Source organism: Eptesicus fuscus, chromosome 23 (assembly GCF_027574615.1).
Source record: "Eptesicus fuscus isolate TK198812 chromosome 23, DD_ASM_mEF_20220401, whole genome shotgun sequence".
Taxonomy (NCBI): Eukaryota; Metazoa; Chordata; class Mammalia; order Chiroptera; family Vespertilionidae; genus Eptesicus; species Eptesicus fuscus.
In genome coordinates this window covers 26977712-27005300 of record NC_072495.1, presented here as the reverse complement: position 1 = coordinate 27005300, position 27589 = coordinate 26977712, and the positions used below count along the sequence as shown (strand labels likewise).

At 69.7% G+C, this 27589-nt stretch overlaps 2 protein-coding genes across 3 annotated transcripts in view; both read right to left on the bottom strand.

Moving 5' to 3' along the window:
- Nucleotides 1-7756: 7756 nt before the first annotated feature.
- Nucleotides 7757-20530, bottom strand: ADORA2A (adenosine A2a receptor). The gene is made up of 3 exons (XM_054712667.1): nucleotides 20479-20530; nucleotides 12306-12869; nucleotides 7757-9270 (listed from the first exon to the last, which is right to left on the bottom strand). Exons 2-3 carry the CDS (start codon nucleotides 12638-12640, stop codon nucleotides 8361-8363), a joined length of 1245 nt encoding a protein of 414 aa, XP_054568642.1. The 5' UTR covers nucleotides 12641-12869; nucleotides 20479-20530; the 3' UTR covers nucleotides 7757-8360.
- Nucleotides 20531-24982: 4452 nt separating this feature from the next.
- The window catches only part of SPECC1L (sperm antigen with calponin homology and coiled-coil domains 1 like), a 52852-nt gene continuing 50245 nt past the window's right edge, over nucleotides 24983-27589 (bottom strand). For both annotated transcript variants that reach the window (XM_054712663.1, XM_054712662.1), the window contains exon 16: nucleotides 24983-27073. In XM_054712663.1, coding sequence (XP_054568638.1) covers nucleotides 26984-27073 — 90 coding nt within the window. In that variant the 3' untranslated portion in view covers nucleotides 24983-26983. The remainder of the gene's footprint in view (nucleotides 27074-27589) is intronic.

Genomic DNA, 27589 nt, shown 5'->3' with positions numbered 1-27589 from the left:
GCACTTATAAACCTCCGTCACTTCCCCACGCGTGATCTCCTGTTATCGCGACAACAGCCCCGCGGGGCGGGCACTGCCCATCGCCCCTCACTGGTGGGCGGGCTACCTGAGGGCCAGAGAGAGAACGTGGCCCATTGTGTGACTGCGGCAGGGCGGCGCCTGGCCGCCAGGCTTCTGACTCCTGGACCAGAGCCCTTGCCCCCAATTTTTTTGTTCTGGGCCCAACCCCAGGGGCAGATCCGCTTATCAGCCTGAAATGAAGGGGACCCCGCGGCCTGCGTCCAGAATCATCCCTTTACACATCGCCCAGCAATATTGTCACAGGCACGGCCTGCAGGCGGCCCCTCCTCAGGGCCCCCTCGATGGATGGGGACGAGGGCTTCATGGTCCGCAGGGTGGTCTTAGTGGAGGGACCCCTCAAGGCCAGGCTTTCTAAGAACGTCCCCTGAGGAAGACATGGGCCCGAGGCCCTTCAAAGGGATCTTTGCTACCAGGTCCCTCAGGGCCTGTCTTGAACATCCCCGGTGGAATGGGGGAGGGGGACCCCAGTTTCCCTTCCATCCCCCTTCCCCACCCTCTGGCCACCACCACCCCTCCCCCATACCTCTCAGCGAGCGAGCGAGCGGCTTCCTGCCCCAGCGCCCATGTTTTCTCTATTTGTGTCCTCTCCCAGCAGCTGGCCCCAGCCTGGCAGCCCGCGCGGAGGTTATCCGATTATCCCATTAGCCCAGCACGTCCTTCCTTCCTCCGGGCCATTAGCGCCCAGCGCCCTCTTCCTCTCCCTCCATGCTGCTCCTTCCCCAGCGGGCTCGGGGCTGGGTCCGTCCCCACACAGGGCCTCAGAGGGCACCACGCTGGCGGGGCGCTGGCACCACCCATCTGCTTCATCACTTATTGGAGGAAAGTCACCCGCCGTCCCCGAAGTCACACGACCCCTTCCCCCCAGCAAAGAACGCGAACCCAGGTCTCCCACCTCAGGCCATGATCTTTCGAGCCGCGTCTGGTCAGCACGAGCAGCTCAGGCTCACGGCACGTAGCCCTGCAATGAAGGCGGCGCTAGTCCCCCTCGGCGGTGCCCTGGGGCCTGGAGGTTGACTGGAAGCGGTGGTTTGGGGGAGCTGGCGCACACGGTGAGCACAGCAGTGGCAGGAGGGTGGTGAGGCCTCCGCAGAAGAGATGCTGTAGGAAGTTAGACGACCCACGCCCGGGGCACGGGGCAGGCCCCGAGCGCTAAGGGAACTGGCAGGAGGGAGCAGAGGCTTTCCGCAGGCGGTCCGGGAGGGCCTCCTGGAGGAGGGGGCTCTCCAGGGGTCACTGAGGAATGGGAAGTGTTTCAAGTCTTGGCGACTCAGAGGAGCAGCAGTGCAGGCAGAGGCCTCCTGGGACGGGGGCGGGGGGTGGGGCCAGGGAGGGGGATGAGAGGAGGGCAGTCTGCAGTCTGGCTCGGTCAGGGGAGTGAGGAGGGCCGTGGTGGGCGGAGACAAGGCTGGTGAGCAAAGCTGTGGCCCTGAAGGCCATGCCAGTGAGTGGGGCTCAGTGAGTAATGATGATTATTAACAATTAATTATTAACAGTGATCAGGGCCCACGGACTGCTCTGGAGCAGGGAGGGACGTGATGGAGGCGTCTCTGTGGCGAGAAGTCTGAATGGCTGGGTTGTGGTGAAAGAGGCCGGGGCATCGCGGCCGGCGCGGCGGGTTGGGCGTAGTTCCGTGCACCGCAGGGTCGCCGGCTGCTTCCTGTCAGGGCACATGCCCAGGTTGGGGGTCAGTCCCCGGTCGGGGCACCTATGGAAGGCAATTGATCGATGTTTCTCTCTCACATCGATTGTTTCTCTCTCTCCCTTCCTCTCCCTCTAAAATCAATAAAAACGTTTAAAAACAAATGAGAGAGCCCGAGGCAGAGGGCAGGGGGGTCCGTGAGGCCTCAGCTAACGCCATGACTTCGGGGCGTTCCGGGGGGGGGGGGGGAGGGTGGATCAGACCAGAAGATGTTCGAAAGGAAGACTGAGCGGGCTGCGGGAGACTGACCTTGGAAGATAAGGAACGGCGCCCCCCCCCCCCCCCCAGGATGAGGGAAGCGAGGCGTGGCCGTGGGAAGGGGGAGGTGGCGAGAGCCCGCTCCCCCCCCCCCCGCCCCCCGCACTGGGCAGAGCGTTTTGAAAGTCGGTGACTTTTGCTCCGTGTGCGGCATGGCCCTCATCCCAGGCGCTCTGGCTCCCCTCCCGGACGCCCGTCCCACAGCCACCTGCTGCGCCCGCCCGCCCCGCACAGCGCACAGCGGCGGGTCCAGCCGGCCGGGCCTCGGCGCGTGACGCTGACACAGGCCCCGGGCACTGCCCATCCTCTCACCCGCACCAGGCGATCGCCTCCCGCCCAGCCCCGCGGACTTGATTCAGGTGATGACTTCATTTTTGTATACTTCCTTTTCTTTATTTTTTAAAATATATTTTTATTGATTTCAGAGAGGAAAGGAGAGGGAGAAAGAGAGATAGAAACTTCAATGAGAGAATCATGGATCGGCTGCCTCCTGCACGCCCCCCACTGGGGATCGAGCCCGCAACCCGGGCCTGTGCCCTGACCGGGAATCGAACTGTGACCTCCTGGTTCATGGGTTGACTATCAGCTACTGAGCCACGCAGGCCGGGCGACCCTCCCAGCCCTAATGGCTTCCCTCCAGCCCCGTGTTCATGCTGCCAGGGAGGCTGAGGGACGCCCACCAGGGGCAGGAACATCCTCTCGGGGGGTTCGGCTTGAGCAGGGCTCCGTGAGCTCCTGCAGCCTGGGCGCCCGTGGCCGCCATGCGCTCCTTGCTCGGCCATTCCCCTCCAAGTCGGCCGCCGCCCCGCTCAGCCGGGAGATGTCCGCGCTGTTGGAGCTGCACGCACGACCGTGTCTTCTCCCCGCACCTTCCAGGGCCTCCTTCCCCGCCCACCCCTTCCCTCAGGCCTTCCCTCTCCGAGGGGGCGGGCACCCGCCGTGACTGCTGGTCCTGAGGCGACAGTGGATGCCATCGCGGGCATCTGTGTGCCGCAGCCTCCCCGTCACGCCCACATGCATCCCGTTCTCCTAAAGCCGGTCAGACGGTGACCCGCCCACAGTCGGAGAAGTCGGTGGCGGCCAGGGTCTGAGTCAGGGGGGCGGGGGGCCCGGAGGAGCGAGTGGAGGGGTCACCGGGCGCCTCTGGCACAGGCGGGCGCGAAGCCCACATCCCCAGAGAGCGCGGGCGGCGGCAGGTGCCTGGCGGGGCCTCAGAGGCCCGCAGCTGCCAGCAGCCTGGGACACAAAACCAGACCGTGCTGACCTGTAACTCCACCCGCTCCCCACATCTCTGAACCCAAGCCAGGCTCCCCGCACTCCCCTTCCCAGCCCAACGAGAACACAGAACACGTGGGCGGGTGAACAGAAAAGACGCATCACACCCTGACAGCCCTCTGACAACACGTTAACTTGAAAATTGCTGTAAATGGGGCGTAATTCTGTGTAGGCAGAGGCACGCCGGTGTGTTCGCCCCCAACAAACTCCGTGAGGAGGGCCCGGCGTCGGAGTTCACTCGACTTCAACTGCCTGATTCCAGCTGGGTGTGACCTGGTCTCCGGCCCCCGCCCCCCCCAAAGCCTGGGCCTCCGCGGCCCTCCCTCCTGGGCCCGGGCAGCGGCCTCTGGCTTACTCCCCTGAGTTGCTGGCTGGCTCCCTCATGCCCCCCCCCCCCCCCCCCAGGCTCAGTATTCAAAAGCAGGTGCTAACGAAGCTGAGAGAGGAGCCGTCAGGAGATGGGGCTCAGCTCCAGCCTGATGGTCCCAAGGAGCCGCCCTGAGCTTCCTGGCCTTGAGGTGCTGGTCCCGATGGCTGAGCGGGCCAGCTCCGCGGAGCCCCCCACCAGGGACCTGAGCAGGCCTGACCCTTCCTCAGGGGGCCTGGACCTCTATTCCCCTCCCCCCCCCCCGCCCTGCAAGGGCAAGGCAAAGAAACACGGGTGTTCCACGCAAAGCCCCTCCCCCCGAGGACACGGGGTTGGTCCCCCACCCCATCCCCATCCCCAGCCAGCCTCAGCCCGGCCTGGCCCGTGCTCAGCCTCCGGCTGCCTCTCCCCTGCGACAGGGAAGGGCCAAGCAGAGCGGCAGGAGGTGCCTGCCCCCGGCCGTGCTCTGTGCTCACCCTCCGCCCGCCAGCTCGGCAGCCTGGGGGGCTGCTAACAGGATGAGTGGCAGGTGTCTGAGGGGCTGCTAACAGGATGAGTGGCAGGTGCCTGGGGGGCTGCTAACAGGATGAGTGGCAGGTGCCTGAGGGGCTGCTAACAGGATGAGTGGCAGGTGTCTGGGGGGCTGCTAACAGGGTGAGTGGCAGGTGTCTGGGGGGCTGCTAACAGGATGAGTGGCAGGTGTCTGAGGGGCTGCTAACAGGATGAGTGGCAGGTGTCTGAGGGGCTGCTAACAGGATGAGTGGCAGGTGTCTGGGGGGCTGCTAACAGGATGAGTGGCAGGTGTCCTGGGGCGCCTCAGGACAGGAGGCAGGTGTGGGGCGGAGGGAGAGGGGTAACGTAACAGGGTCCACTTTGAGGGGTAGATGAGGGCCCCACAGCAAACAGGTCTTCCTGCCCCAGCCTAACCCCCATCCGTGGAGGGGGTCCCCCAGCCTGCTCCGGCAGCATGGCCAGCCCTGGGGCCCAGGGGGGCAGTGCCCACTGCAGTGAGACCCCAGAGCTGCCGTGCCAGGGGGCTGTGCGGCATGCCGGCGGGCACGGGTTCTAGGCCCAGAGTGCCAGCCGGGCAGGCCTTCCGTCGCCCAGACCTGGGGAGGCTGCACCGAGCCGGTCCCTCTCCTGAGCCTCTGCTTCCTGCGTCCACACCACCGGTGCTCAGGAGGCCAGGCCAGCCCAGCCACAGGGCCCGGGGCACCAGCCTCCCTTTCCTCCGGCTCAGGCCGCCCTCCCAGGCCCCGCAGAGCTGGCCGGCAGCACGCCTAGGCCCAGGCGCTGCCCTGGGCGCCCAGGAGCCGGAGCACTTCCTGTGAGGCCTCCAGAGAAGACAGGGGCACAATGGGGAGAGTCAGAGCCCAGGCAGGGATTCAAGATGGGTGGGAGCGGGGAGGGGAGGGGAGCCTTCCCCCGCCTGTCCCTCAGGGGCACCAGTCCTGAGCCAGGACCCAGCCTGAGCCAGGCCTCCACCCCCAGGCGCCGGGGGGGGGGGGGGGGGGGAGCAGGAGGGGGACCTCCGACCGGCTGCCGTGAGAGGGGCTGCGGCCCCCCAGGCCAGGCCTGCGGTGGGACCCTGTGCTGAGGACCCGCTGGAGAAGCTTGTGGCCGGCCCAGCCCTGGGAAGGGAGGGGCGAGGACAGAGCTGCAGCCTCGGAGCAGCCGGGGCCCCAGGCGGCTGGCCCCGAGCACACGGGCGCCTGCACCCCGGGCCGGCGGCTCCGGTTCCTGTGCTGCGCGGGCACCCGCCCTGTGGGGGTAGCTCTGCCCTCATACACACGGGAGTGCCCGCACCCGTGTCCTCTGACGGTCAGGGAGTGGCACGTGCTTGTCTGTGCACACGCGCGTACACCCAAGACCCGGCTCGCCGGGGGCTGCGGGAGCGTGGGCTCCGTCGTGCTTGGAAGCCGTTCCTGAGCCCCTGGCCCGGTCCTGCCCCAAACCCCGAAGGCGGCACCCCCAGCTCAGCTCCCAAGAAGCCCCAGGAAAGGCCCGAGAGACGCGCTTCCCCCCCTACCTTTGCGGTTCCTCCGGCCTCTCCACCAGCTGCTCCTGAGCACCAGCAGCATCCGGGCTCTCGGCCTCCTCGGGGTCAACCCAGGCCACGGCGCTGCCCTCAGCCCACAGCCAGCACCGCCCGGGTGTGGGGTGGGAGGAGGAAGCCAGCCTGGCCGGGAGGGGGCTGGTGCAGGCCTCGGGCTTCGCAGCCAGGCTGTGCGTGAAGGCTCCGAGGCCGCTGCTGCCGGGCCCGCCGGGGGCTCGGGCAGGGCTCGGCCTGGCGCTGCCCGCGGGCTGTGTCCCGTCGGGTCCCGTGCCGCCGCCCGGAGGGCCTCTGAGGGAGGCGGCAGGAAGTCAGCGCTCCAACAGCCGTGCTGGCTGGGCTCCCCACACCCGCACCCGGGCAGTGAGAGCACAGAGCCGGGCAGTGAAGGCAATGGAGCCAGGCGGTGGGGGCGGCCAGGTGCCGGCCCCAGGATCGCAACCCAGGGAGGCCAGGTGCGCCCACTGCGGCTGTGAGGTCCCTTCTGTGAGCAGGGCGGTGGGACCCGCTACGGTTCCATGCTTTACAACCCGGCTGGGAGCAGGTAATGGGGGGAGCATGAAGTTTGCAGCCAGATAGACCTGGGTGTTTGTTTTTTATTTTCCATTGATTTTTTAAAATATGTTTTTATTCATTTCAGAGGGAGAGCGAGCGAAACATCAATGATGAGAGAGAATCATCGATCGCCTGTCTCCTGCACACCTCACACTGGGGATCGAGCCTACCACCCGGGCATGGGCCCTGACCCTGACCTCCTGGTTCATAGGTCGATGCTCAACCCCTGAGCCATGCCGGCCAGGGTATTTTCCATTGATTTCCAGAAAGAGTGGAAGGAGGGGGGAGGGAGAGAGAGAGAGAGAGAAACACTGATGTGAGAGAGACACACGGATTGGCTGCCTCCTGACAGCGCCCCTCCAGGGGCTGGGGAACCTGCAACCCAGGTACATGCCTTTGACCGGGAATCAGACCGAGACCCCGTGGTCCACAGGCGGACGCTCTAACCACTGAGCAAACGGCCAGGGTTTTAAGTTCACTTCTGCCCCTCACTAGACCCGGGCAAGTCCTGGCCCTCCGTCCCGAGGGGCTGCGCAGGCTCTCTGTGCAGCCATCTATAGATGACGCTGCGAGGGTGCCTGGTCCTCACTTCCCTGAAGGATGGCTCCCTCCTTAGGCAAGGAGCCCGAGGCCCGCGGGGAGCAGGAAACACCTGCTCCTGACAGGCTTCCTGCTGGGAGCAGGAGGAGGGGTGACCCCGGGGAGGGAAGGCGTGCAGCCCCGGCCCATCTCTCCCCAGATCTCTCAGCTGAGGGGCGGGGCAGGCAGTGGGAGGGTGGGCACAGCTCTGAGAAGCAGCACAAAGAGCTTCTTTGGCCCTGGCTGGTGTGGCTCAGTGGAGAGAGCGTCAGCCTGTGGACTGAAGGGTCCTGGGTTTGATTCCCGGTCAGGGCACAGGCCCGGGTTGTGGGCTTGATCCCCAGTAAGGGGCGTGCAGGAGGCAGCCAATCCATGATTCTCTTTCATCATTGATGTTTCTCTCTCTCTCTCTCTCCCTCTCCCTTCCTCTCTGACATCAATAAAAATATACTTTAGAAAACAAAGAGATCTTCTTTGAAGGACTTCAGGAAGGTGATGAGGGAGGGAGGAGCCTGGGGTAAAGCCCCTCCCTCCCCGGCCCCTCACAGGGACCCCGGTCTCGGGGCTGCACGTGGGCATCTGAATTCTGGTGCGACCAGGCAATCTGCCCCTCAGAGGCTGAGAGCCTGGGAGGCCCCCCGGGCACACAGGGTGTCTGTCTGTCTACAACATGCACGCAGTCTCTCACACACACGCCACACGCCTGTACATGTGTGCCAGGCCATGTGGAACAGGGAGAGGAACTCAGACGCCATTCTGGTCGGACAGGCTTAAAACACAACTGGCTCAACTTTTATTTTATCTCAGAAAAGACATTCCCTTCGGAGGGAAAGGCAGTTGGGGCCTCCACCTGGGCCGGCGGAACTGCCTGGCTCACCCCGCAGGCCAGCCCGCACCTCCCCAGCCCCTTCCGCTCCATCGCAAGCCCCATCCTCGACCCAGCTTCGTCCCCCCGGGACATGGCTCTGGGCCACCGCGGGGAGAGGGCCGCCCGGGGCTCCCAGGCCGACTCCCGCTGACCAGCAGGACTGGCGACAGGGAGGGACAGTAATAAAATAAAAAGGGCATCTTCACGCTCACATTTTCTCCTGGAAAACAGAGTCAAACGCCACTTGCAGGCGCAGCAGCTCCCAAACCCTGGGGCAGTCTCGGGGGTGGGGAGGCAGGGCCCCGAGGAGCCACGCCCCAGCCTCGGGGCCAGCGGCCTGCTCTGCAGAGACAAGGTGGCCCTTCTGGATGCTTCCGGAGTGGGGGCCGGACCCTGCCCAGCCAAGCTGCTCCGATGCTGCGCTCCTGGCCGCACAGTGTCCCGCGTGACACGCCGCTCTCGGGCTCCAAGCCCCTCGCGCTGCTCCAGCCGGGCTCCCTCCTGGGCCGCGTGGGAACCAGCCGGGAAGGGAAGGTCTCGGCGCAGTCGCCCTTCCCCCACCGACCGGCCTGGCTCCCCGACCAGGAAGAGCAAGAGTCCCTTCCCGGGGAGGGGAGGTGGCTCATCAGGACACGCCTGCTCCGTCCTGGGCCAGGGGGCCCGCGAGGCCGGGGGAGTCCGGGCACGGCCCCCCGAGCTCGTGGCCGAGGAGCTCCACGTCGGGGAGGCCCGTGTCCCCAGGAAGCCCGCGGGCACCCCGTCCGCTCACCAGCCCCAGGGCGTAGCCGTTGGGCCGCCGCTCCGGGCGGGGGGCGCTCCCGTTGGCCAACCACCCAGGGGGGTGGCCGTTGAGCCGGAGGCTGATCTGCTCCCCGTCGCCGCCGCCCGGAGCCGCCCCGGCCCGGGCGCTGGCGCCGCCCGCCTTGAAGGCCTCCCGCCGCCGCAGGACGTGGCTGCGGAGGATCCTGCGGAAGGTCTGGCGGAACTCGCGGATGCGGTAGGCGTAGATGAAGGGGTTCACCACGGAGTTGGAGTGGGACAGGATGATGGCCAGGTACATGAGCCAGGGCGGCGCGTGCCCGCACCGCGGGCAGAAGAAGGTGAAGCCGTTGATGATGTGCAGCGGCAGCCAGCACAGGGCGAAGAGCCCCACGATGATGGCCAGCGACTTGGCGGCGTGCACCTCCTTCTGCAGCGTGGAGCGCGCGCGCTCGCCGGGCAGCGGCTGGCCGTCCATCCGCTTCAGCTGCCGCCGGGCGGCCAGGAAGATGCGCAGGTAGATGCCCAGCATGAGCAGCAGCGGCCCCAGGACGCAGGCGAAGAAGTTGTAGTAGACCATGTAGTTCATGGGCACCACGTCCTCGAAGAGGCAGGCCACCCGGCCCTCCCCGCAGTCCCGCGAGCCGTTGCGCTCCTCCCGCGGCCCGCCGCAGCTGTTCCAGCCCAGCATGGGCGTCAGGCCGATGGCAAAGGACAGCACCCAGCACACGGCGATGATGCCCTTGGCCCTGGCGCCCGTCACCAGGCCGTTGTACCTGGGGAGAGGAGACCAGCGTCAGGGGCCCGCGCCCTACTTCCCGCCTCAGTTTCCCCACGGGAGGCCACCGCTGCGCCGTGTCCGGGTGATTGTCGGTCAGCATTACAAGTAGTCCTGGCACTTCGTCGGTTTGGTCTGAGGGAGTTACTAAGTGATGACGGGGGCGGGGGGGGGGGTGTCCTGGAGGCAGCCAGTGCCGCTCGGCCCCTCCCTGCCAGGCAACAGGTGTGCCCAGCGCAGCCGGGTCCCAGGAGGGGCCGGACAGCGGGTTTTCGGGGTAAAATCTCCCATGGCTTCCGTGTGTTTTTAAAATATATATTTTTGTTGATTTCAGAGAGGAAGGGAGAGGGAGAGAGAGATCGAAACATCAGTGATGAGAGAGAATCATGGATCGGCAGCCTCCTGCACGCCTCACACTGGGGATGGAGCCCGCAACCCGGGCACATGCCCTGACCGGGAATCGAACCGTGACCTCCTGGTTCACAGGTGGCTGCTCAGCCCCTGAGCCCCGCCGGCCGAGGCTTCGGGTGTGTCAGCTAATCCAAATGAAGAAAACAAGTACCTGGTGGCCTCGGACCTCTTCGCTAGCCCTGGCTTACGGGTGGGGAAACTGAGGCCCAAGGAGAGCATGGGCTCGCTGCGGGTGTTCCAGAAGCCGGAGGCCACTCTGGAGCCGCAAACCCAAAGTCGCCAGGCGGTCAGGGTTCGATTCTCGGCCGCCTCAGGCGGTAGTGAGCTTCCGGGCCTTGGAGGCAATCGAGCAGAAGTGAGCCGTGATGGGGATGGGGATGGTGTGGAGGCCCTGGAGGCCCCCTGCCGGGGGCTTTTCACCTGGTTCTGCAGCAGCAGACCTGCCATCAGGCGCGAGTGAGCCTCCCGAGGCTTCGGGACACGGCTGGACAGCTCTGGCCTGTCTCATCTCTGGCCTGTCCACTGCGGCCTCACAGGAAGCCCCTGGTGGGGACAGGCAAGCCCTCGAGCAGCGCTGGCCCCGGGTGCGGAGCAGGTCGGGGAGGGCTCCCAGCGCTGCCCCCGGGAAGGGCCAGGAGGCGGGCAGGGCAGCTGCACCCTTGACTTCAGGCTGTCAGCGCTGCGGGCGTCATTCAGGTTTAGAAACACCAGGTTCCTCTTGTTCAAAAGGAAGCCCTCGGCTTGAGGCCCTGGACCAGGTCCCCAGGAGCCGACAGCACGGGCCCAAACGGGACAGTGGCTGAACCGCAGCCCCGACCCAGCAGCCCCTGGGACTTAGCGCCGTCACAGGGGGGCCACCGGGAGAGGGAGCCAGAGGGGTCAGGAAGGGGGGGCCGGAGCCACGGCCCACACTCGGAGGACCCGCTGCCTCCCTGGGCGCCCGGCTCCCAGCTGCCCCTTCCTGAGGGCTCCCTTACCCACACGGAGGGCTCACCCCGTGATCCAAGAGTACCCCCACAATTCCAGGGGCTCCGTGTGCATCTGCCCTGCACTGTGAGCCCGGGCTGGCCTCACACGCCCCTGCCTGCCCCTCTTCCTGGCCGAGCCCACAGGCTCCTCCCCACCTCTCCCCGCCTCTGCCCAGGTCACACCAGCCCTGCGGCCGCAGTGCCCGCGGGGCGGGGGTCAAACGCGCTCTCTGCCCCAGGGGAAGGCGGAGCACCCCCTCCTCACCTCTCTGGGCACCAAGGAGCCCCGCCTGGGCCTTCAAGGCTTTGGGGGGGAGGGGAGGGAGGGAGCGCCAACGGCCGAGGTGTGGGCGGAGCTAGATCCTGTTGGGAAGGTGGTGGGAGTTGGTGGGAGTTGGAGGGCGTGGCGGCAGGTTCCTGCTCCATCCAGGGCTCCTTCCAGAACCTCCCGCAGCTCAAGAAAGAGCCGAATCCCCCCCCCCACGCCCTCAGGGGCTGGCCACTCAGCCGCCCCCTGGGCCCTCAGCCCCTCTGTGAGCTCAGAGGCCCGGCCCCTCTTACAGGCGGGGACATGGCCCCGAGGGGACAGCGGGCTCCCCAGGGTCACACAGCGCGTCCCGCCCTCCTCCACCAGAAACCAGGAGCAGGAAAAGGCAGCCCCGGCCCTCCCCATGGAGACCACCGCCTGGCGCTCTCCCTCCTGCTGCTGCCCCTGGGGGGCGGGCGGGGGGGGGGAAGTGAAAGTGAGGCTGGGTTCCCACCAGGCCCCGCCCGCCCACAGCCCGCCCTGCAGTGGGCGCCAGCTCCGCTCCCCGTCCACCTGGGAGCCACCCTCACGGCCTGGACTCCGCCTGCCGCTCTGCCTGAGGCCGGCCCCGAGCTGGACAAGGGTCCTGGGCGCCCCTGGACGCAGCCTCCCGCCGGGCACACGGCCAGGCCCCTCTCCTCTGAGCCGGGGACAGGAACACCGAGCGGGGCAGGTTCTGGGGGACCAGGGCCACCAGCTCCCCAAGGACGCGGCCCCGGCCCAGCTGTGCTGCCACCACCTGTTTGGGGCTGGGGTGCCCCCTCCTGAGGCCTCCCTGGGAGCCAGGGGCAGGGAGGTGGGCGGGGGGCCCCAGGCGGGAGGACACAGCGGCCGCGTCCCTCGCTGGGGCGGCGGAGCCACACGTACACGTAGCCTCTGGGAGAGCCTTCCTGCACCCGTGGCTGCAGTCACTTCACAAGATTCACCATAAAAACCCTCTGCCAGATCCCCCCCCGCCCCCCGCCCCCCATGCACAGGCTGGCTCCTGCGGCCTCCACTTCCCCTCCGGGCACCTCCTCCTGTGCAGACCTCAGACCTGCCCCCGGGAGCCGAGCCGGGAGAGCTGGTGGAGGGGGGCGGGCTTCTAGCTCCGACCCTGTGGTTTCCCGGGGTGCCCTGCCCCTGCTGTGTGAGCACACTCGTCCCCGGGGGGGGTCTGGGAAGGGCCGGGTGCCGGTGCCACAGGGACCCGCTGGATGCGGACGCCTGCTGGCGACGTGCCCAGCCCGGGGCAGCCCGGACGGAGCCCCGGGGCCCTGTCACCTCAACACCCTGACCCCACAGCCCCGACCCCGCGCGTGGGTGCACCGGGCCGCGGGCACAGGCCAGGCCCGGCGCGGCGCTCACCGGAGGGGGATGCGGATGGCGATGTAGCGGTCAATGGCGATGGCCAGGAGGCTGAAGATGGAGCTCTGGGTGAGCACCAGCACGAAGCAGGCCAGGAAGAGGCAGCTGTGGCAGGCGGCGCAGAAGCCGATGCTGATGGTGATGGCGAAGGGGATGGCCAGGACGCCCACGGCGATGTCGGCCGCCGCCAGCGACACCACGAAGAAGTTGGTGACGCTCTGCAGGTTGCTGTTGAGCCACACGGCCCAGCACACCAGCACGTTGCCCAGCACGGCCAGCACGGCGATGGCCAGCTCCACCACGATGTACACGGCCAGGGGCCCCGAGCCGGCCATGGCCGCGGGCGCGGGGGGGCGGCGAGCTCGCGGGCCGGGCCAGCTCACGGTCCATAGCGGCGGCGCCCCGGCCGCCCAGCCCCGCGCCCCTGCCCGCGGGCGCCCCGAGAGCGTGCCTGGGGGCTCCCTAAGAGCTTCTGTGCGGCGGACGCGGCGTCTCCAGGAACCAGGCCGCCCCCGGGGGTTCCGGCGGCATCTCGCTCAGCTGGGCGTCAGGGTTCCCCGGCACCTGCGGAGGAGAGGCCCGTGAGGGGCTGGCCGCTGCAAGGGGGGGGGGGCACTGCTGGGGTCCCCCGAGAGGCCTCCGCCCAGGGAGCGGGACCCTCTCAAAGGGAAGTCCCTCCCGTTCGTCCCTCCCGCTCAGCCTCTCGAACCTGTGAGCCCCGGTCCCTGAGCTCACTGCCACCCCACAGCCCTCCCCCCCGAGAGGCCCCCTCACCCCCCGGCTCTCCAGGCCCCGCCTGCTCTCAGGCCCAGGTCGGGAGCAGCTGGAGGTCCCTGTGCTCCTCGGAAGGAGCCGGGCGTCTGGTCCTGGGCCCCGTGTGCAGCGGAGCCCTCCTGCGCCCGGGGGTGGAGCGGGCCCCCGGGAGCCGCCCCGCAGCCCCGCCAGCTGCCGGCACGTGGGGGGGGGGGCGGGGCAGCAAGCTCCCCTCCCTCCTCCCACGCCCGCTCCCCAACCTGCTCGGCTGCCTGGCGATGCCGCAGTGGGTGCCAGGCAGCGATGGGGCCCAGCCAGGACGTGCCGGGCGGCTGTCCTTTCTGGGCCTCAGTTTCCCCCTTGAAACGTGAGGGGGGTGGACCCTGCAGAGCCTCCGGGGCCGTTTCAGCGCTCGCCCCTGATCCCAGGAAGAGGAAACACAGCTCTGCAAGGGCTCCCCAGGTCAGAGGGCCACGGCAGTGTGAGGGTCACTGACGCCCGAAGCACGGGCGGGGGGCTGGGCATCCCCCACCCCAACGCCCAGGCCCCCTGAGCCAGCCCCGGGGCCTCTTCCCACCGCCTGTCCCAGCCCGTCACACGTGTAGGCTCAGGTGTCCTCTCTGCCGGGCCACCCCCTCCAGCCCCGGCTCCCGGGCCCCGGTGTGCACGGGCAGCGCCTGCCGCCGGCCGGGACAGGAGGCTGGAGCCTGCAGCCCCCCACACCCAGGCCGAGGGGCTCCCTCTCCCCCAGGAACCGAGGGGTCCAGATGACGGACCATCACCGACCCACCTGGCCACCCACCTGGCCAAAGCACGCCCCACATTTCTCGGGAGCCGAGGCCTGCTGCCCAGTCCCCCCTCGGCCCCACCCTGGAGGCCGGCTGACTCCCTGTGGGCAGGGTGCCCCGCGTGGACGGGCCTCGGGCCTAGCCCCCCTCTGCCCAGCGGCCCCGTGCCGGCCTTCGTACCTCCCCCCCAGTCCTCAGCGTCCCCCCAGTCCTCAGGGTCCCCCCAGTCCTCAGGGTCCCCCCAGTCCTCAGGGTCTCCCCACCGCCTCTGTGTCTGGGCTCCCATGTTAAGCAGCACTGGTACCAACACCCTTCCTGCTGTCGGGGTGCCCCCACCCCAAGTCTCACGGGAGGCCACAGACCCTCTGGCCCAGGCCAACCCTGCCAGGAGCTAAAAACACACCCAACGCCCCTCCAGCTGGGTCCCCTCCAGGCCGCCTCTCTGCACGCTGCCCCCCCCCCCCCCCAGCCGTCCCGCGGGCTCTTCCAATGTGGCCAGCAGTCCCGGGTGAGGCTGGCCTGGCCCACAGCCACCTGGGCATCGGCCGGACCAGGCTCTGCCGCCCGAGCACAGCATGCGGCCGGAGGCACCGCCCGGCGGGCAGGGCCCCCAGGGCCCCGAGGGAGGCCTGGGGGCGGAGGTGCCGTGCCTGTGGCCTTTGCTAGACTTCTGTGGTGCACGCGCTCCCCTTACGGCCAGTGAGGGGCCCCTCCGTCACCGACGGGAACTAGCAGCCTCTGCCACGCCAGTCAGCGTGAGACGCGCCTCCGGCCCCCACGGCCCGCACCTGCGCTGTCCCGGGGGCGCCTGCCTGGACACGGGACTGCACCCCAGACCTTCTCAGCTCGCCGTGCAGCCTGTGTGTTCACTGTCCCATGAACCCCATCTTACAGATGAGGAGCTGAGCCCCAAAGAGGCTCAGGACCTCTCCCCAGCCTCGCGGTAACAGGGCGGATCTGGGCTGGGAGCTGCCCTCGGGAAACAGCAGCGGGAGAGTTCCTGGGTTCCCGCCCCCCCCCCAGGCCCTCTCGCTCCCCTCCCTTCCCAGGCCTCCCAGAGCCGCAGGGAGGTCGGGCGTGGGGAGGGGCTGGGTGGGCCAGGACCTGGCCATTTCCTGACCCTCGCTGTGGCTGTCCGTCCAAGGAGACCCCGAGGCTTCTGCTGCAGCCAGGAGGGGAAATTAAATATTAATCACGTATCATTTCCCCGCGATTGTCCCTCGCTGGGGCCAGAGCTGAGGTCAGGCGCTGTCCCACGCGCTGGAGGCACATGCCGGGGCACGTGCGAGGGGCGAGGAGGGACAGCCCGGCAGCCGCTCCGCCCCGCGGCGTCCCGCCTTCCTCCTCACCCTCGCCGGCCTGGCGGCTTTAATTAAAACTCCATTTAATCAAAACCCACATATTCCCCGGCCCCATTCTGGCTCTTTGCACGTCGGGCTAGCGAGGCCTTCTGTCCACACGCCCCGATGGTGGCTGTGCCCCCCGGAGCCTGCTGGCCGGGGGTGCCCGCCAGCTTCCAGGCCAGGCAGGACCCCACACCTCTGCTCCCGGGGGCGGCTAAGGGCATCCTGAGCCCCGCTGGTGACTCAGACCCGGCACAGCCACACCGGGCCTCGGACCACGGGGCCACGTTCTCCTCACAGATGTTTCCCAAGGACCTACTCCGTGCCACCGGCCGCTGAGCCTGGTCCTGGCAGGGCCCTGAGCCGACAGCAGGGGCCTGACGAAGGGTTTGCCCCCAAGACACTGTCCTGAGGGCCAGCTGCCACCCTGGTGATGGCCCAAGACGTGGAGGCCCTTCAAAGAGATAAAGGAAGGAATAGCGTCCATCACCGAGAGGAGGACTTAGGAGTCGACGGGCAGAGAGGAAACAGGTGTAAGGGACGAGAAGCACCACCGGTCACACTCCCACATCCAGACGTTCCTATCAGAAGCGAAAACTAGAGGGAGGGAGGCCGAGAGCACGCGCCTCGGGGTGCAGGGGGGGCGGTCTGACGGCCGCACACGGGGAACTCACAGAAACTCCACCGGCGACGCGGTCTCCCAGGAGAGAGGCGAGCGACGGGGAAGGCAGGTGGAGAGGCACGGACCGCGTCAGGGGGCACGGACTGGGTCAGGGGTCAGGGGGCTCCGTGGGAGCGCGCAGAGGGCAACAGGCAGTTCAGCTCCTGCGCCCAACCACAGCCGCCGCCGGCCCTGCCCTGACCGCCTTCGGGGTGGCCCGGGCCCGGGCACGAGACTCCCAGAGCCCTAGGGCCGGGGGCCCCCTGGTCCCTGATCCCCGGGCCTTGGCAGGTGTGAGCAGCCCCCAGGTCCTGCCGCCTCTTTCCTCCCTCCCTCCCTGCGGGGCTCCAACTTCAGGGACTGGGTGCAGGCGGGGCCTGGTCCCCGGGCAGGCACCCAGGGGAGCCCCCTCCCCCACTGCCCCTGGGGTGTGTGGCGGCTGTTCTCAGCCCCTGGGGGCAGGATGTGGGCAGGAACAGGGCGGGGATTCAGCCCCCTGCACGGAGCCTGGCCCCCGAGGAGACTCCACATCACCAGCCCTCAGGGCGGCAGGGCCTGACCCCCTGCCCCCCCCCCCGCTCCCTTCTCCCCACTGGGCACCCAGAGTCCCTCCCATCCCCCCGTGTCCAGGCCAGATGCCAGAGAGGCGGCAGGCCCCCCTGTCCCAGCCCAAGGTGGCCACTCACCCCCTCACTGGCTGTCTCACCTGACATCCCCTCCGAGGGGCCACTCCTCAGCACAGGGTGCTGGGTGCCCAGCCTGTGGGGGAGGAGCCCAGACGGGCCACCCCTGCTCCATCCCGAGACCCCTCCCCTCTGTGCAGCCACGGGGGGTGGGGGTGGGGGGAACAGGGCACACACCGGGCCCCCCTAGAAGGAACCGGACGGCAGGGTGCTGCACTGCGGTGCCTGTGGGAGGGGCGGTGCCAGGTGCCGGCCGCAGGGCCTCCCGGAGGGCAGCTAGAGGACAGGAGGGGGGACCCTCCTGGGGACCCTGAGGCTCGATGATGTGGCCCCGGAGGCTGAAGGGAGGGGGCAGGAGGTTCAGCCAGACCACCGGGCGCAGCCGCGGGCCCGGCCTGGTACCGCTCAGCCCCCTCTGCGGAGCCGCGAACCCCACTCCCCGCCTGCAGGGCCCCTGGGGGCCAGCGGTGACGGCCCCGTGGCAGGTGGGCAGCAAGACAGCAGCCTGAGGCCTCTGGGCGGAGACCCCAGCCCAGGCCCCGAGCTCTCACCACGTGATGCTGCCCCTGCAGGGTGTGCGGGGCCTTGCCTCAGGGGACCGCGGGGCTGCCCAGGAGCGAGGTGGGAGCCCCGAGGGAGCCCAGCCCCTGCCCAGCCCCTCCTGACCCAGGCCGGTCCCGAAGGCGCTGTGGGCCCAAAGGGGCCTGGACGGCTTCTCAGAGAAGGGGTGTCGGCTGGCCTGGGAGGACAGGGAAGGGGGGTCCGGGCAGAGGACGGCTGGGAGGACAGGGAAGGGGGGTCCGGGCAGAGGACGGCTGGGAGGACAGGAAGGGGGGTCCGGGCAGAGGACGGCTGGGAGGACAGGAAGGGGGGTCCGGGCAGAGGACGGCCTGGGAGGACAGGGAAGGGGGGTCCGGGCAGAGGACGGCCCGGGAGGACAGGGAAGGGGGGTCCGGGCAGAGGACGGCTGGGAGGACAGGGAAGGGGGGTCCGGGCAGAGGACGGCCCGGGAGGACAGGGAAGGGGGGTCCAGGCAGAGGACGGCCCGGGAGGACAGGGAAGGGGGGGTCCGGGCAGAGGACGGCTGGGAGGACAGGGAAGGGGGGTCCGGGCAGAGGACGGCCCGGGAGGACAGGGAGGGGGGGTCCGGGCAGAGGACGGCCCGGGAGGACAGGGAAGGGGGGTCCGGGCAGAGGACGGCCCGGGAGGACAGGGAAGGGGGGGTCCGGGCAGAGGACGGCCTGGGAGGACAGGGAAGGGGGGGTCCGGGCAGAGGACGGCTGGGAGGACAGGGAAGGGGGGGTCCGGGCAGAGGACGGCTGGGAGGACAGGGAAGGGGGGTCCGGGCAGAGGACGGCTGGGAGGACAGGGAAGGGGGGTCCGGGCAGAGGACGGCTGGGAGGACAGGGAAGGGGGGTCCGGGCAGAGGACGGCTGGGAGGACAGGGAAGGGGGGGTCCGGGCAGAGGACGGCTGGGAGGACAGGGAAGGGGGGTCCGGGCAGAGGACGGCTGGGAGGACAGGGAAGGGGGGGTCCGGGCAGAGGACGGCCCGGGAGGACAGGGAAGGGGGGTCCGGGCAGAGGACGGCTGGGAGGACAGGGAAGGGGGGTCCGGGCAGAGGACGGCTGGGAGGACAGGGAAGGGGGGTCCGGGCAGAGGACGGCTGGGAGGACAGGGAAGGGGGGTCCGGGCAAAGGACGGCTGGGAGGACAGGGAAGGCGGGTCCGGGCAGAGGACGGCTGGGAGGACAGGGAAGGGGGGTCCGGGCAGAGGACGGCTGGGAGGACAGGGAAGGGGGGTCCGGGCAGAGGACGGCTGGGAGGACAGGGAAGGGGGGTCCGGGCAGAGGACGGCTGGGAGGACAGGGAGGGGGGGTCCAGGCAGAGGACGGCTGGGAGGACAGGGAAGGGGGGTCCGGGCAGAGGACGGCTGGGAGGACAGGGAGGGGGGGTCCGGGCAGAGGACGGCTGGGAGGACAGGAAGGGGGGTCCGGGCAGAGGACGGCTGGGAGGACAGGGAAGGGGGGTCCGGGCAGAGGACGGCTGGGTGGCAGGGGAGGCCCGAGGGGCCCTGGAAAGCTGGGGCGTCTTCCTTCCGTGGGGCCCCTCCCTGTGGAGAGGGAAGCTGCTCTTCTCCTCCGTCCAGACCCCCGGCCCCCCAGGATCCACGGCTGCCAAGCCCCGGGCCCTCAGGACTGTGGCTGGGCTGGGACCTCCCACCACACGGCCCCTTCCCCGCCCCAGGGCTCGGCCGGCCCAGCGCGGCTCCTGCTCATCTCCTTCCCCGCCATCGGGGCTCAGCGCGGCCCTGGGCAGGGCACCCACCTGCCCACCGGTCTGGCCATCCCCCCGGCTCCCTGGGCGCCACCTCCAGGTGCAGCCTGAACTGAGGAGCCCCCGGGCGCTAGGCCGGCCGACCGGGTGGCATTTCCAGCTCCTGGGGGCTGGGGGGGGGGGGGGGAGGCCGTCAGAGCAGCTGCGGGGTTAGGTCCCTGCGGATCCACTGTCCAGCTGCGGTCTACACAGCGGGCACTGCCCGGGCCACCAGAGACCCTGAACTTTGTGGGGTGCCAGGCCCTGAAGCCACATGTCTCTCTGGCAGCGACCCTTGTGGCGTCCCCTGACCCACGAGGCTAACAGCCCCTCCACGGTCCCAGCTCAAGCACAGCCCCCCGCCTGTCCCACTCCCAGGGGGAGCGCTGCTCGTGAGAAGATGGGATGGGGGGGCCCCCCAGGCCACCCACGAGCCACCAGGCCCGAACCCCGGTGTGGGCGGGGAGCTCTCGGGGCCACTGGGGGGTCCTTGGAGCAGCCGTTGTCCTTGAGGGGCTCCCGGGCTGCGGGACAGGGGGTGGGGGGCCTGCCCTTCACGGGCCAGCACGAGGGGGGTCACACACGATGCCCAGGGGTCACCAGGCGGCCCCCGACCACAGCGTCGTCCCGGGCCCTGGGCCCCGAGCTCCTGTCTGCCCTGGAGCCCACGGGACATCTCTGGGGGCGCGAGGCGACAGTCTGGGGGTGCAGGGCGGGTGTCACAGCTGGACAGCAGGGCCGAGGGGAGCTCAGGGCCCGGGTGGACGCGGGCCTGTGACCGGGAGGCAGAGCCGGCTGCAGGGCCCAGCCGGACTCCAGGCCTGGGGAGCGGGGGGACCCCCTTCCCGCTTCTGGCTTCTCCCCCGCCCCAGCCTCGGCCCCCATCGCAGTCAGGGCCACGGGAGCTGAAGCGGCGGCCGCCCCGGGACTCAGCGGGCTCTGCCCCCCTCCCGCCGCCCCCTCCACCGGGCACCGTCCAGGGCGCGCCCCCCCCCCGCCGGCCGCCGGTCCCTCCTGGACCCCAAGTCCGGTCCCCGCCACCCCACTCACGGGACGTGCCCGCGCTCAGCTCTCTCGCCGCCCCGAGCGTGCGGGGCGCCCCCTCCGACCCGCCGCGCCGGCTGCGCCACCGACCGAAGCCGCGTCCCGCCCGCCGCCCCGGCCTCCGCCCGGAAGGTCCCCGCGCCCGGGGCGCCCAGACGGACCGAGGGCGGTTCCCGCCACCTGCGGGCCCGACGCCCGACCCGGCCCCTCGCCGCCCGCGCCCCGCGCCCGTCCTCCCGCCTCCCCGGCGCACCTTCCGGGCAGTCGGGGCGGCCCGAGGGCGGGCGCGCGGTCCCCCGGGCTTAGGGTGTGCGCCCCGGCAGAGCCACCCGCACCCGCCATCCGGGCGCCGCCGCCGGGCAGGCTCGGACCCCAGCCCGCGAGCTCCCTCCGGGCGGCGGGGGGAGCAGTCGGAGCGGCGGGCACCCCAAGTGGGAGGGACTGGAGCCGCCGGCCCTGCCCCGGCCGGGCAGCCCCGACAGCCGGGGCCCCCGCCGCCCGAGACCCTCGGACCCCGGACCCGGACCCCGGACACGGACCCCGGACCCGGACCCGGACCCCGGACCCCGGACCAGGACCCCGGCTGACCTGCCGCTGCGCGCCGGCTCCGCTGTCTCCGCTGCCGCTCGGCTCCGGCTCCGGCCGCGCCGCTCACGGGCGCCCCCTGCAGGCGTCTCCGAGGCTGCGCTGTCCCCGCCCCGCCCCGCCGCGCGGGGAAACCGAGGCCCCGAGTCGCCGGGGAGGCCGCGGGGCGGGTGCAGCCACCGGAGAGCCCGGCCTGCTCCCCGGGCTCCGTCGGCTCCGCCACCGCCGCCCGCGCTCCCCCGCGACGTGTCTCCGCCCCAGACGCCCCCGCCCCGCCCGGAGAGGCCCGCGGCCGCCCGCACTCGCCCCTCCGGGGCCCCGCAGCCCTGCTGGGCGGGGTGCCCTGTGCCATCGCCTCCCTGTGCCCAGCGGGGCCTTGGGCAGCGCCCTGTGCCCGCTCCCGGCACCCTTCCTCCCGTGGCTCCGGCGCCTGGAGGCAGCCCCGCCTCCTCACCCGGCTCGGGCCCTCGGGGCGCGCCCTGCCTGCCCCCCAGCCGGGCCCTCGCTCCCCAATCTTGTTTGGGCTGGTGGGTGGGTCGGGGAGGGTGGGCCCCTCAGCTCAGAGGATGCCTCTGGCCCCCATTTCCAAGGGCCCCGCTGCCCCTTCCCGCCCGGATTGGGGGCCCGGGCCCCGGAGCAAAGGCAGGGGTGTCACTTTCTGCCGCAGATGAACCGGGGACCCCTGGGCCAGGAGAGGTGCTCCCCCAAACCCCGAGCCCACGTCCTGGAGACTGCAAGTCGTGACCAGCCTCACATCCGGCCCCAGCCCAGCCAGCCAGGACCGACCTTTGACCCTCGCATCTGGAGACTTGGAGTAGCCGATGCATCAGACAGCTGGGCTGCAGGGGCCGCTGCACTGACTGCCCGGGGCCGAGGGGCCTGCCCAGGGCCAGCTGGACCCCAGGGCTGAGGCCAGGGGGTGTCTCTGCACAGCGGCTGGGAGGAGCCAGCAGGTGGGGAGTGGGGTGCAGGCGCGTGGCCGCACATCTGGAGCCAGAGCCTGGCCCGTGCCCACCACCTGCCCTGACTCCTGCAGCCTCGGTCCCCGGGCAGCCCCCGGGCTCTCCCCAGGGCTGTGACCGGCGCCTGTGCCCGTGCGGCCACCTTGGCTCCCAGGTCGCCCTCCATGAATGTGCAGGGGGCCCTCCCTCCGAGGCAGGGGAGCGGTGAGGAGGGCAAACCGGGAGGAGCCAGGGCCCCAACACACCTGGTGGGGCGAGGCGCCTGACAGTGCTCACATGGGACCATCCCGAGCCCCCCACGCCTTTCCGACCTCCAGCCCGGCCGTCCCAGCACCCCGCCCCCCTCGTCCAGGCCTTTGTGGAGTCCCAGCTGCATATACCATCCCCCACACCCTCCACTGAGGGGGATGGGGGACCGCAGGAGCCGCCCCTCTCTCCCAGGCTCTTGCTCACCCCGTGAGGGAGCACCCCCTCCCCCTCCCGGTGTGGCTCCTCCCCTGTAATGTGGGCTGTCTTGGTTCTGCCCGGCACCTCTTGAGCCAGCGTCAGACCGGGAGGTACCAGCTGGGGGCCCCCTGCTCTCTACCACGGCCGCTGGGACTCCTGCGGGGTAAACACCTATAGGGGGACAGACCCCCTGCCCCCCGATTGGGCCCACAGTCATTCAAGTCCCAACTCTACAAGTAGGCGAGGCACAGCGTGTCGCGTTACCTGGGGCCCGGAAGGGGCTGGAGGGGCTCATGGGGCAGAGGCTCAGCCAGCCTCAGGGTCACTTGTCCCTCACCCCCCAGCGTGGGCCGTGATGCTCTCCCTGCCATTTCCATTCTGGGCCGTGCCCTTCCCACCCAGACCACCTCCCACACTGGCCATTCCCCCACCCTCAGGCCCAGAGTGCCAAAGCCCTCAGCGTTCCCCCCTGGGGCCCAGCGGACAGCCCCCCACATCGGTGTGGGTTCCCCGGGCCTGGGGTGGCTGTGTCCTCACGCCAGAGTGGCCCCAGAACCCGCGTCCCCGGGCGGGAGAGCCGGGCCCCTCTCCCCACAGCAGAGCCGGTCAGTGAAGGGGCTGCCCCGACGGTCCCGTGTCGTCTGTCACGCGCTGGCCCAGGCCTCGGGGCAGCCATTGCCCAGAGACCCTCCGGCTCAGCGGTCAGGAAGCAGACGCCGGGCGGGCTGTCCCACACGCCCTCCCCGTGGACATGTGCACGGTTGACCCACGCCTGCTCCGGGCGCTCCTGGGGGACCCTCTGCTGCTGCGCCCCCCGGAGTTTGAGAGGCTGCACCCTGGCACAGAGCCTTGAGGTCACTCCCAAGAGGCGGGAGGAGGCCCCTGTGCAGGGGTCTGGGCCTGGGCCAGCCGTCCAGGCCCGAGGGAGCCCCGACGGTGTGGCCCCGGCCTGCTGCCCCTCAGTGGGCACAGGATGCCCCTGTCCGGCCCCAGGCCCGGCTCTGAAGGCTGTGGGCACCCACCCTTCCGCCCAGGCCAGGCTCCTGGGGCCAGCCGGGCTCTCCCGCCCCCTCCCCGCCGGGGCCTTTGTTCCTGTCCAGGATGCACCTGGGTGGCCTCTGGCCCCGGATTGTTTGCTGCAGGGCCAGCTGGGCCACGTCGCGGAGACAGACAGGCCAGACCCGGGACAAAGCTCGGGTGGGTGCTGGGGCCATGGCCTTGGGAGCCACCAGGCCGCCCCGAGTGCTGACCAACTTCTCCAAAGGGGGGGGGGGGCACCGAGCACTTCCTGGGGCTTGGGATTGAGGAAGTGGGGGGCTCGCAGGGCTCCAGGTTAGGTCCGGACTAAGGCAGCCCCGAGAAGGCGCTCCCCAGCGCCCGCAGCCTCAGGGGCAACGCCACCCCAGCCCCGCCCAGGGAAGGTGCTCCAGCCCCGTGGTCGGCAAACTCATCCGTCCACAGAGCCAAATAGCAACAGGACAGCGATTGAAACTTCTCTGGAGAGCCAGATTTTTTAAACTTAAACTTCTTCTAACGCCACTTCTTCAACATGGACTCGCCCAGGCCGTGGTGTTTTGTGGGAGAGCCACACTCAAGGGGCCAAAGAGCCCCATGTGGCTCTCGAGCCGCAGTTTGCCGACCACGGCCCTAGCCCATCCTGGCTTCGGGGCTCAAACAGCAACCCCACTAGGAACCCCAAGCCTCCGGGCCAATCGGGTGCATCCGAGTAGATGGGAGACAGGCCAGGGGCGCGGCCGAGCCGGGCTGTGGGGGCAGGGACAGCCCTGTGCGGGCTAAGGGCCTGTGCTAACTCCCGAAGGGTGACCCCGAGCAGGAGCCCCGACACCACTGGCAGCAGCCACCACCCCTTCCTCCTCCCCCCCCCACCTCAGGCCCCCCCATCCACCTCAGAGAGCAGGGTGCTGGGAGCAGAGTCCAGCAGGGGACCCCCTCTCGGGTCCCCATTGCAGAGGTGGGAAGAGCCCTGTCACCGGGGTTGGTGGCAACCTGTGTGGCCGGCGGGTGAGGCCGGGTCAGAGCTGGCTGAGCGCGACCCCAGCCCGAGGCCACGGACCGGGCGTGGGGCCCTTTCTGGGTCTCTCTCCGCCCTAGGAAGGCCTTCCTGCTTTTACCCACCAAAGCCATGGCCCAAAAGGTTCTAGAACCTTCCCTAAGTCAAGGCTAAAAGGATTCCCTTCCCACAAGTGTCAAGTTGAAGGAAGTGGAGCCCAGGGGCCGGCCACCGGGAGCCAGGTGACCCGTCGCCCGAGGCCAGGAAGCCAGCCGACAGACCCCCCTCCCCACCCCGGTCTGCTCCGGAGGCAGCGGCAGGGCAGCAGGAGGGTGTTTGGGAGGGACCCCACCCGAGGGGCATCAGCCACGCCAGCCAGTGCGGCCCCCACTGCCCAGGGTGCAGGCGAGGCCCCCTCTACCGCTGCCATCAGGGTCCACTCTGGGCAGGGCCGCCAGCAGAGTGGTCTGCACACGCCAAGTGCACACGAGCTCCATGTTGGAGCCACAGCCTGGCCCCGGGTGGGAGTGGAGCCAGCGCCACTGGGGTCCTGGCTCGGTGCCCCCCCTCGCAGCCCCCGACCCAAGGATGGGGGTGCCGTGCTCTGGAAGCCAGGCCGCCTGGGGGCTCAATAGCACTCCGTGACACCCCCTAACTCAGGTGGTGGGGTTTGGGCCTCCAGATGGACCCGACTCTGGGGAGGGGGTGCAGGTCCAGGAAGGGCGCCCCGGGTCACCGTGCAGTGCGGGAGGCAGCCCACACGTGTGTGTGTGACGTGGACGTGTGCCATGTGATGAGATGCTGGGTGCCTGAGGGGGGTAAGCACCGATCTTTTTACATTTCTCTGCGGCCGGGCCCCCCTCTCACAGGACGGCTGGTGCTTCTGGGGTCTCAGACCCGGAGTCCCTGGGGAGACCAGAGCCCACCTCGGTCCTGGGCATCGGCCAAGGCCATGGCTGTGCCCCGCAGCCCAGGGGGCGCCCTACCCCGGCTTCTCCCAGGTCCCCCGCCAGTCCCAGGAGGCCGGGGCCCTCCCACGCGAGGTCAGAGGGCGGAGGAGGCTGTGAACCAGGAAAGCGCAGCCTGACAACGTGTTTCACCGACTTTAATACGTTTCCGAGCATCTAATACAACAGTGAAAGCATCGCCAGCGGAAGCCCGGCCCTTCGCAGGGACACGCGTGCTCGGAAGGACCGAGGCCAACGACTTTCTGGAAGCTTCTTGTCAAGTGCTGCTGGGCCACGGCACCTGAGCGTCACGCTTAGGCGTGTGACCACCCAGAACCACCCCGTGATAGGATCCTATTGGAAAAAAGCACAACGTCACGCTTCTGGAATCTCCTGTAGACCCACGTGCAGATGTGGGCGGCCCGGCCAGGTGACCCTGCATGGCCTGTTGTCAAGGAGACAGGTGGGCCCTCCTCTTGGCCACCCTCTGCCCTGCCACCGGCCCCAGGGCACGACCTGGACGAGGCCGGCCACGTGGGCCCAGCCCATCAGCAGGAGCTGCCCGCCCCCAAGACATGGAGCCCCGGCGGGCCGAGCTGCCAGGCCGGCTCGCCCGCTGGGAAGGGCCAGGCGTGAGCTGCGCCCGGGCAAGTCTCCTCTTTCCACTGGACCCGAGGCCCCAGCGCAGTGAAGAGCCGACCGCAGGCTGCAGGTCGGACGCGGGTGCCCGCAGGCCCGTGAGGGGAGGGAGGGGGCGGCTCCGGGACCCGGTGGACGGTGAGGCCCCGCCGCAGCGCCTGCCCAGAGCCACCAGGAGCAGCGCCCGGCGGGAGGACGGCAGAGGCGTCCGCTCAGGGCTGTGTGCGGGGGCCGGGCTCTGCGCCCCGGCTTCTCTCCTTAGCCCAACGGGGGCGTCTCACAGAAGCCTCCCCGCCAGCAGCCGAGCAGCCGGGGCAGGAGACTCAGCACCTGTGCCAGCCAGCGAGCCGCACGCACAGCTGCTCATCACCATCCTCTCTTCTGGGCACACACGGCAGACCCCGGCCCCTCTGGCCGGCGCGTGGCCTTCTGCGGCCCCTCCTGGCAGCGTGGCTGGGGCCGAGCCTGCTTCCACGCGGCAGCTCCTCCTCGTGCGACTTTCCCGGTGCCAACAGGTGACCCGCCCACAGCCGCTGCGTCCCTGCACGTGACACCTGGCTCCCCGGTGCCAAGAAGGGCCGAGTCCCCCCCGAGTCGCACCAACAGGACAGACGCCGGGGGAGCCAGGCTTTGGTTCAAACTGCAGAAGGGCGGTCGTGAGGCCGCCTGTGGCCTGGGACGTGGCCAGCGCTGCCCGGCGGGGCCCGGGCCTCCGGTGGCGCCTCCCGCAGGAGTTAAGGCACTTCCTCCGTTCCCGCCCGAGGCAGCACCGAGTGACCACCGGCCCCGCGTGGCTCCCGCGAGCAGCTCCGTGTCCTCGCCTCACTTCCACCTCCGCTGCCGCACGCTGACGTCGTGTGTTTCATCTCAGGCTCAGGAAACCACTTAACTTTGTGCTCATACAACGGGAGCTCCTTGCCCTCGATACTGCTCATGAGGAAAAAAGTACGTTTTTATCTAGAGAGTTCCTTACGATCAGGTCTTTTAAGTCACAGCTGGGTTTCCACGCCCCTTTGAGGCTGGACCAGTTTTCTCCCGTGTCAGCAGAGGGCAGGGGAGCCGTCTGAGAATGACATGCTGGCGGGATGGCCCTGCGCCCCGCTGCTGGGTGACACCCCGGAAACCAAGCCCACGTCAAACGGCGGGCGCACTCGTGGTGCCGGGCGCAGGCTCCTGCAGAGGGGGCCTGCCCAGCGCTGGCGGAAGCTCTCACTGCCCGAGCTGCCCAGGCCCAGGCCCTCCCCGTGCAGCGTGCACACGCGTTTTACACGCCCGGCATCGCAGCTCAGCCTCCTCTTCAGAGGGAAACGCTGAGCCCACGCTGGCCGCTGACGGGGCAGGTCAAGGGGAGGAGCCTGCTTGGAGGCCCGGCCACCCAGGCCCGAGGGGTCCCGCCTGGCGGCCTGGGCCGAAGGCTCGCACGCTGGGCAGCCGAGCGGCTGAAAGCTTCGTGGGGCGTGTAGCTAACGGGTGGTGCGCCCGTACCGGGGCCGTCGCTGTGCTCAGGTCTCGAAGTACTTGTAGATCGCCGTCACGTACAGCATCACGTTCTGCCAATCGGGCCGCTCGGTTCGCACCATCTCGTTAATGTCCTGGCAGAGAGGGGAGAGGCCTGCTTAGAGTCCTGGCACCTCTGGGCCCGTCACAGCCTCAGGCTCTCGGCCGGGCAGGGCCTGAGGCCTCTGGTCTGAGCCATCACGCCCTCCGAGGCTGGGCGCCTGCCCCATCGCTACCAAATACCCGGACGCGCCTCCTCCCAGGGCATCAGCGTCGTCCCCGAGCCGCCCACCCTGCCAAGTCCCACACCAGGGTCACCTCCCTGCGCCCAAGGCCGGGAGGGCTCCCCTTCCTCACCCCCCGCCCCGGGTCACCGCCGAGAGCCCTTCCCCACGAGGGCTCCGGACGTGCCGAGGGGACGCCCTGCACGAGCGGTCACCTCTCGGCACCGGGCACCGCCCCCTCGCTGCGCTCGGAACACAGCGGCCGCCCGCTGACTGCGGGGAAGGGACGTGGGGACGCGGCGCTGCTGGAAGCGACGTTCCTGGCCTGGAGGGGCCGCAGAGGCCCAGGGGCGACCTGGCCCAGAGAAGAGGCAGCACGCCTGCTCA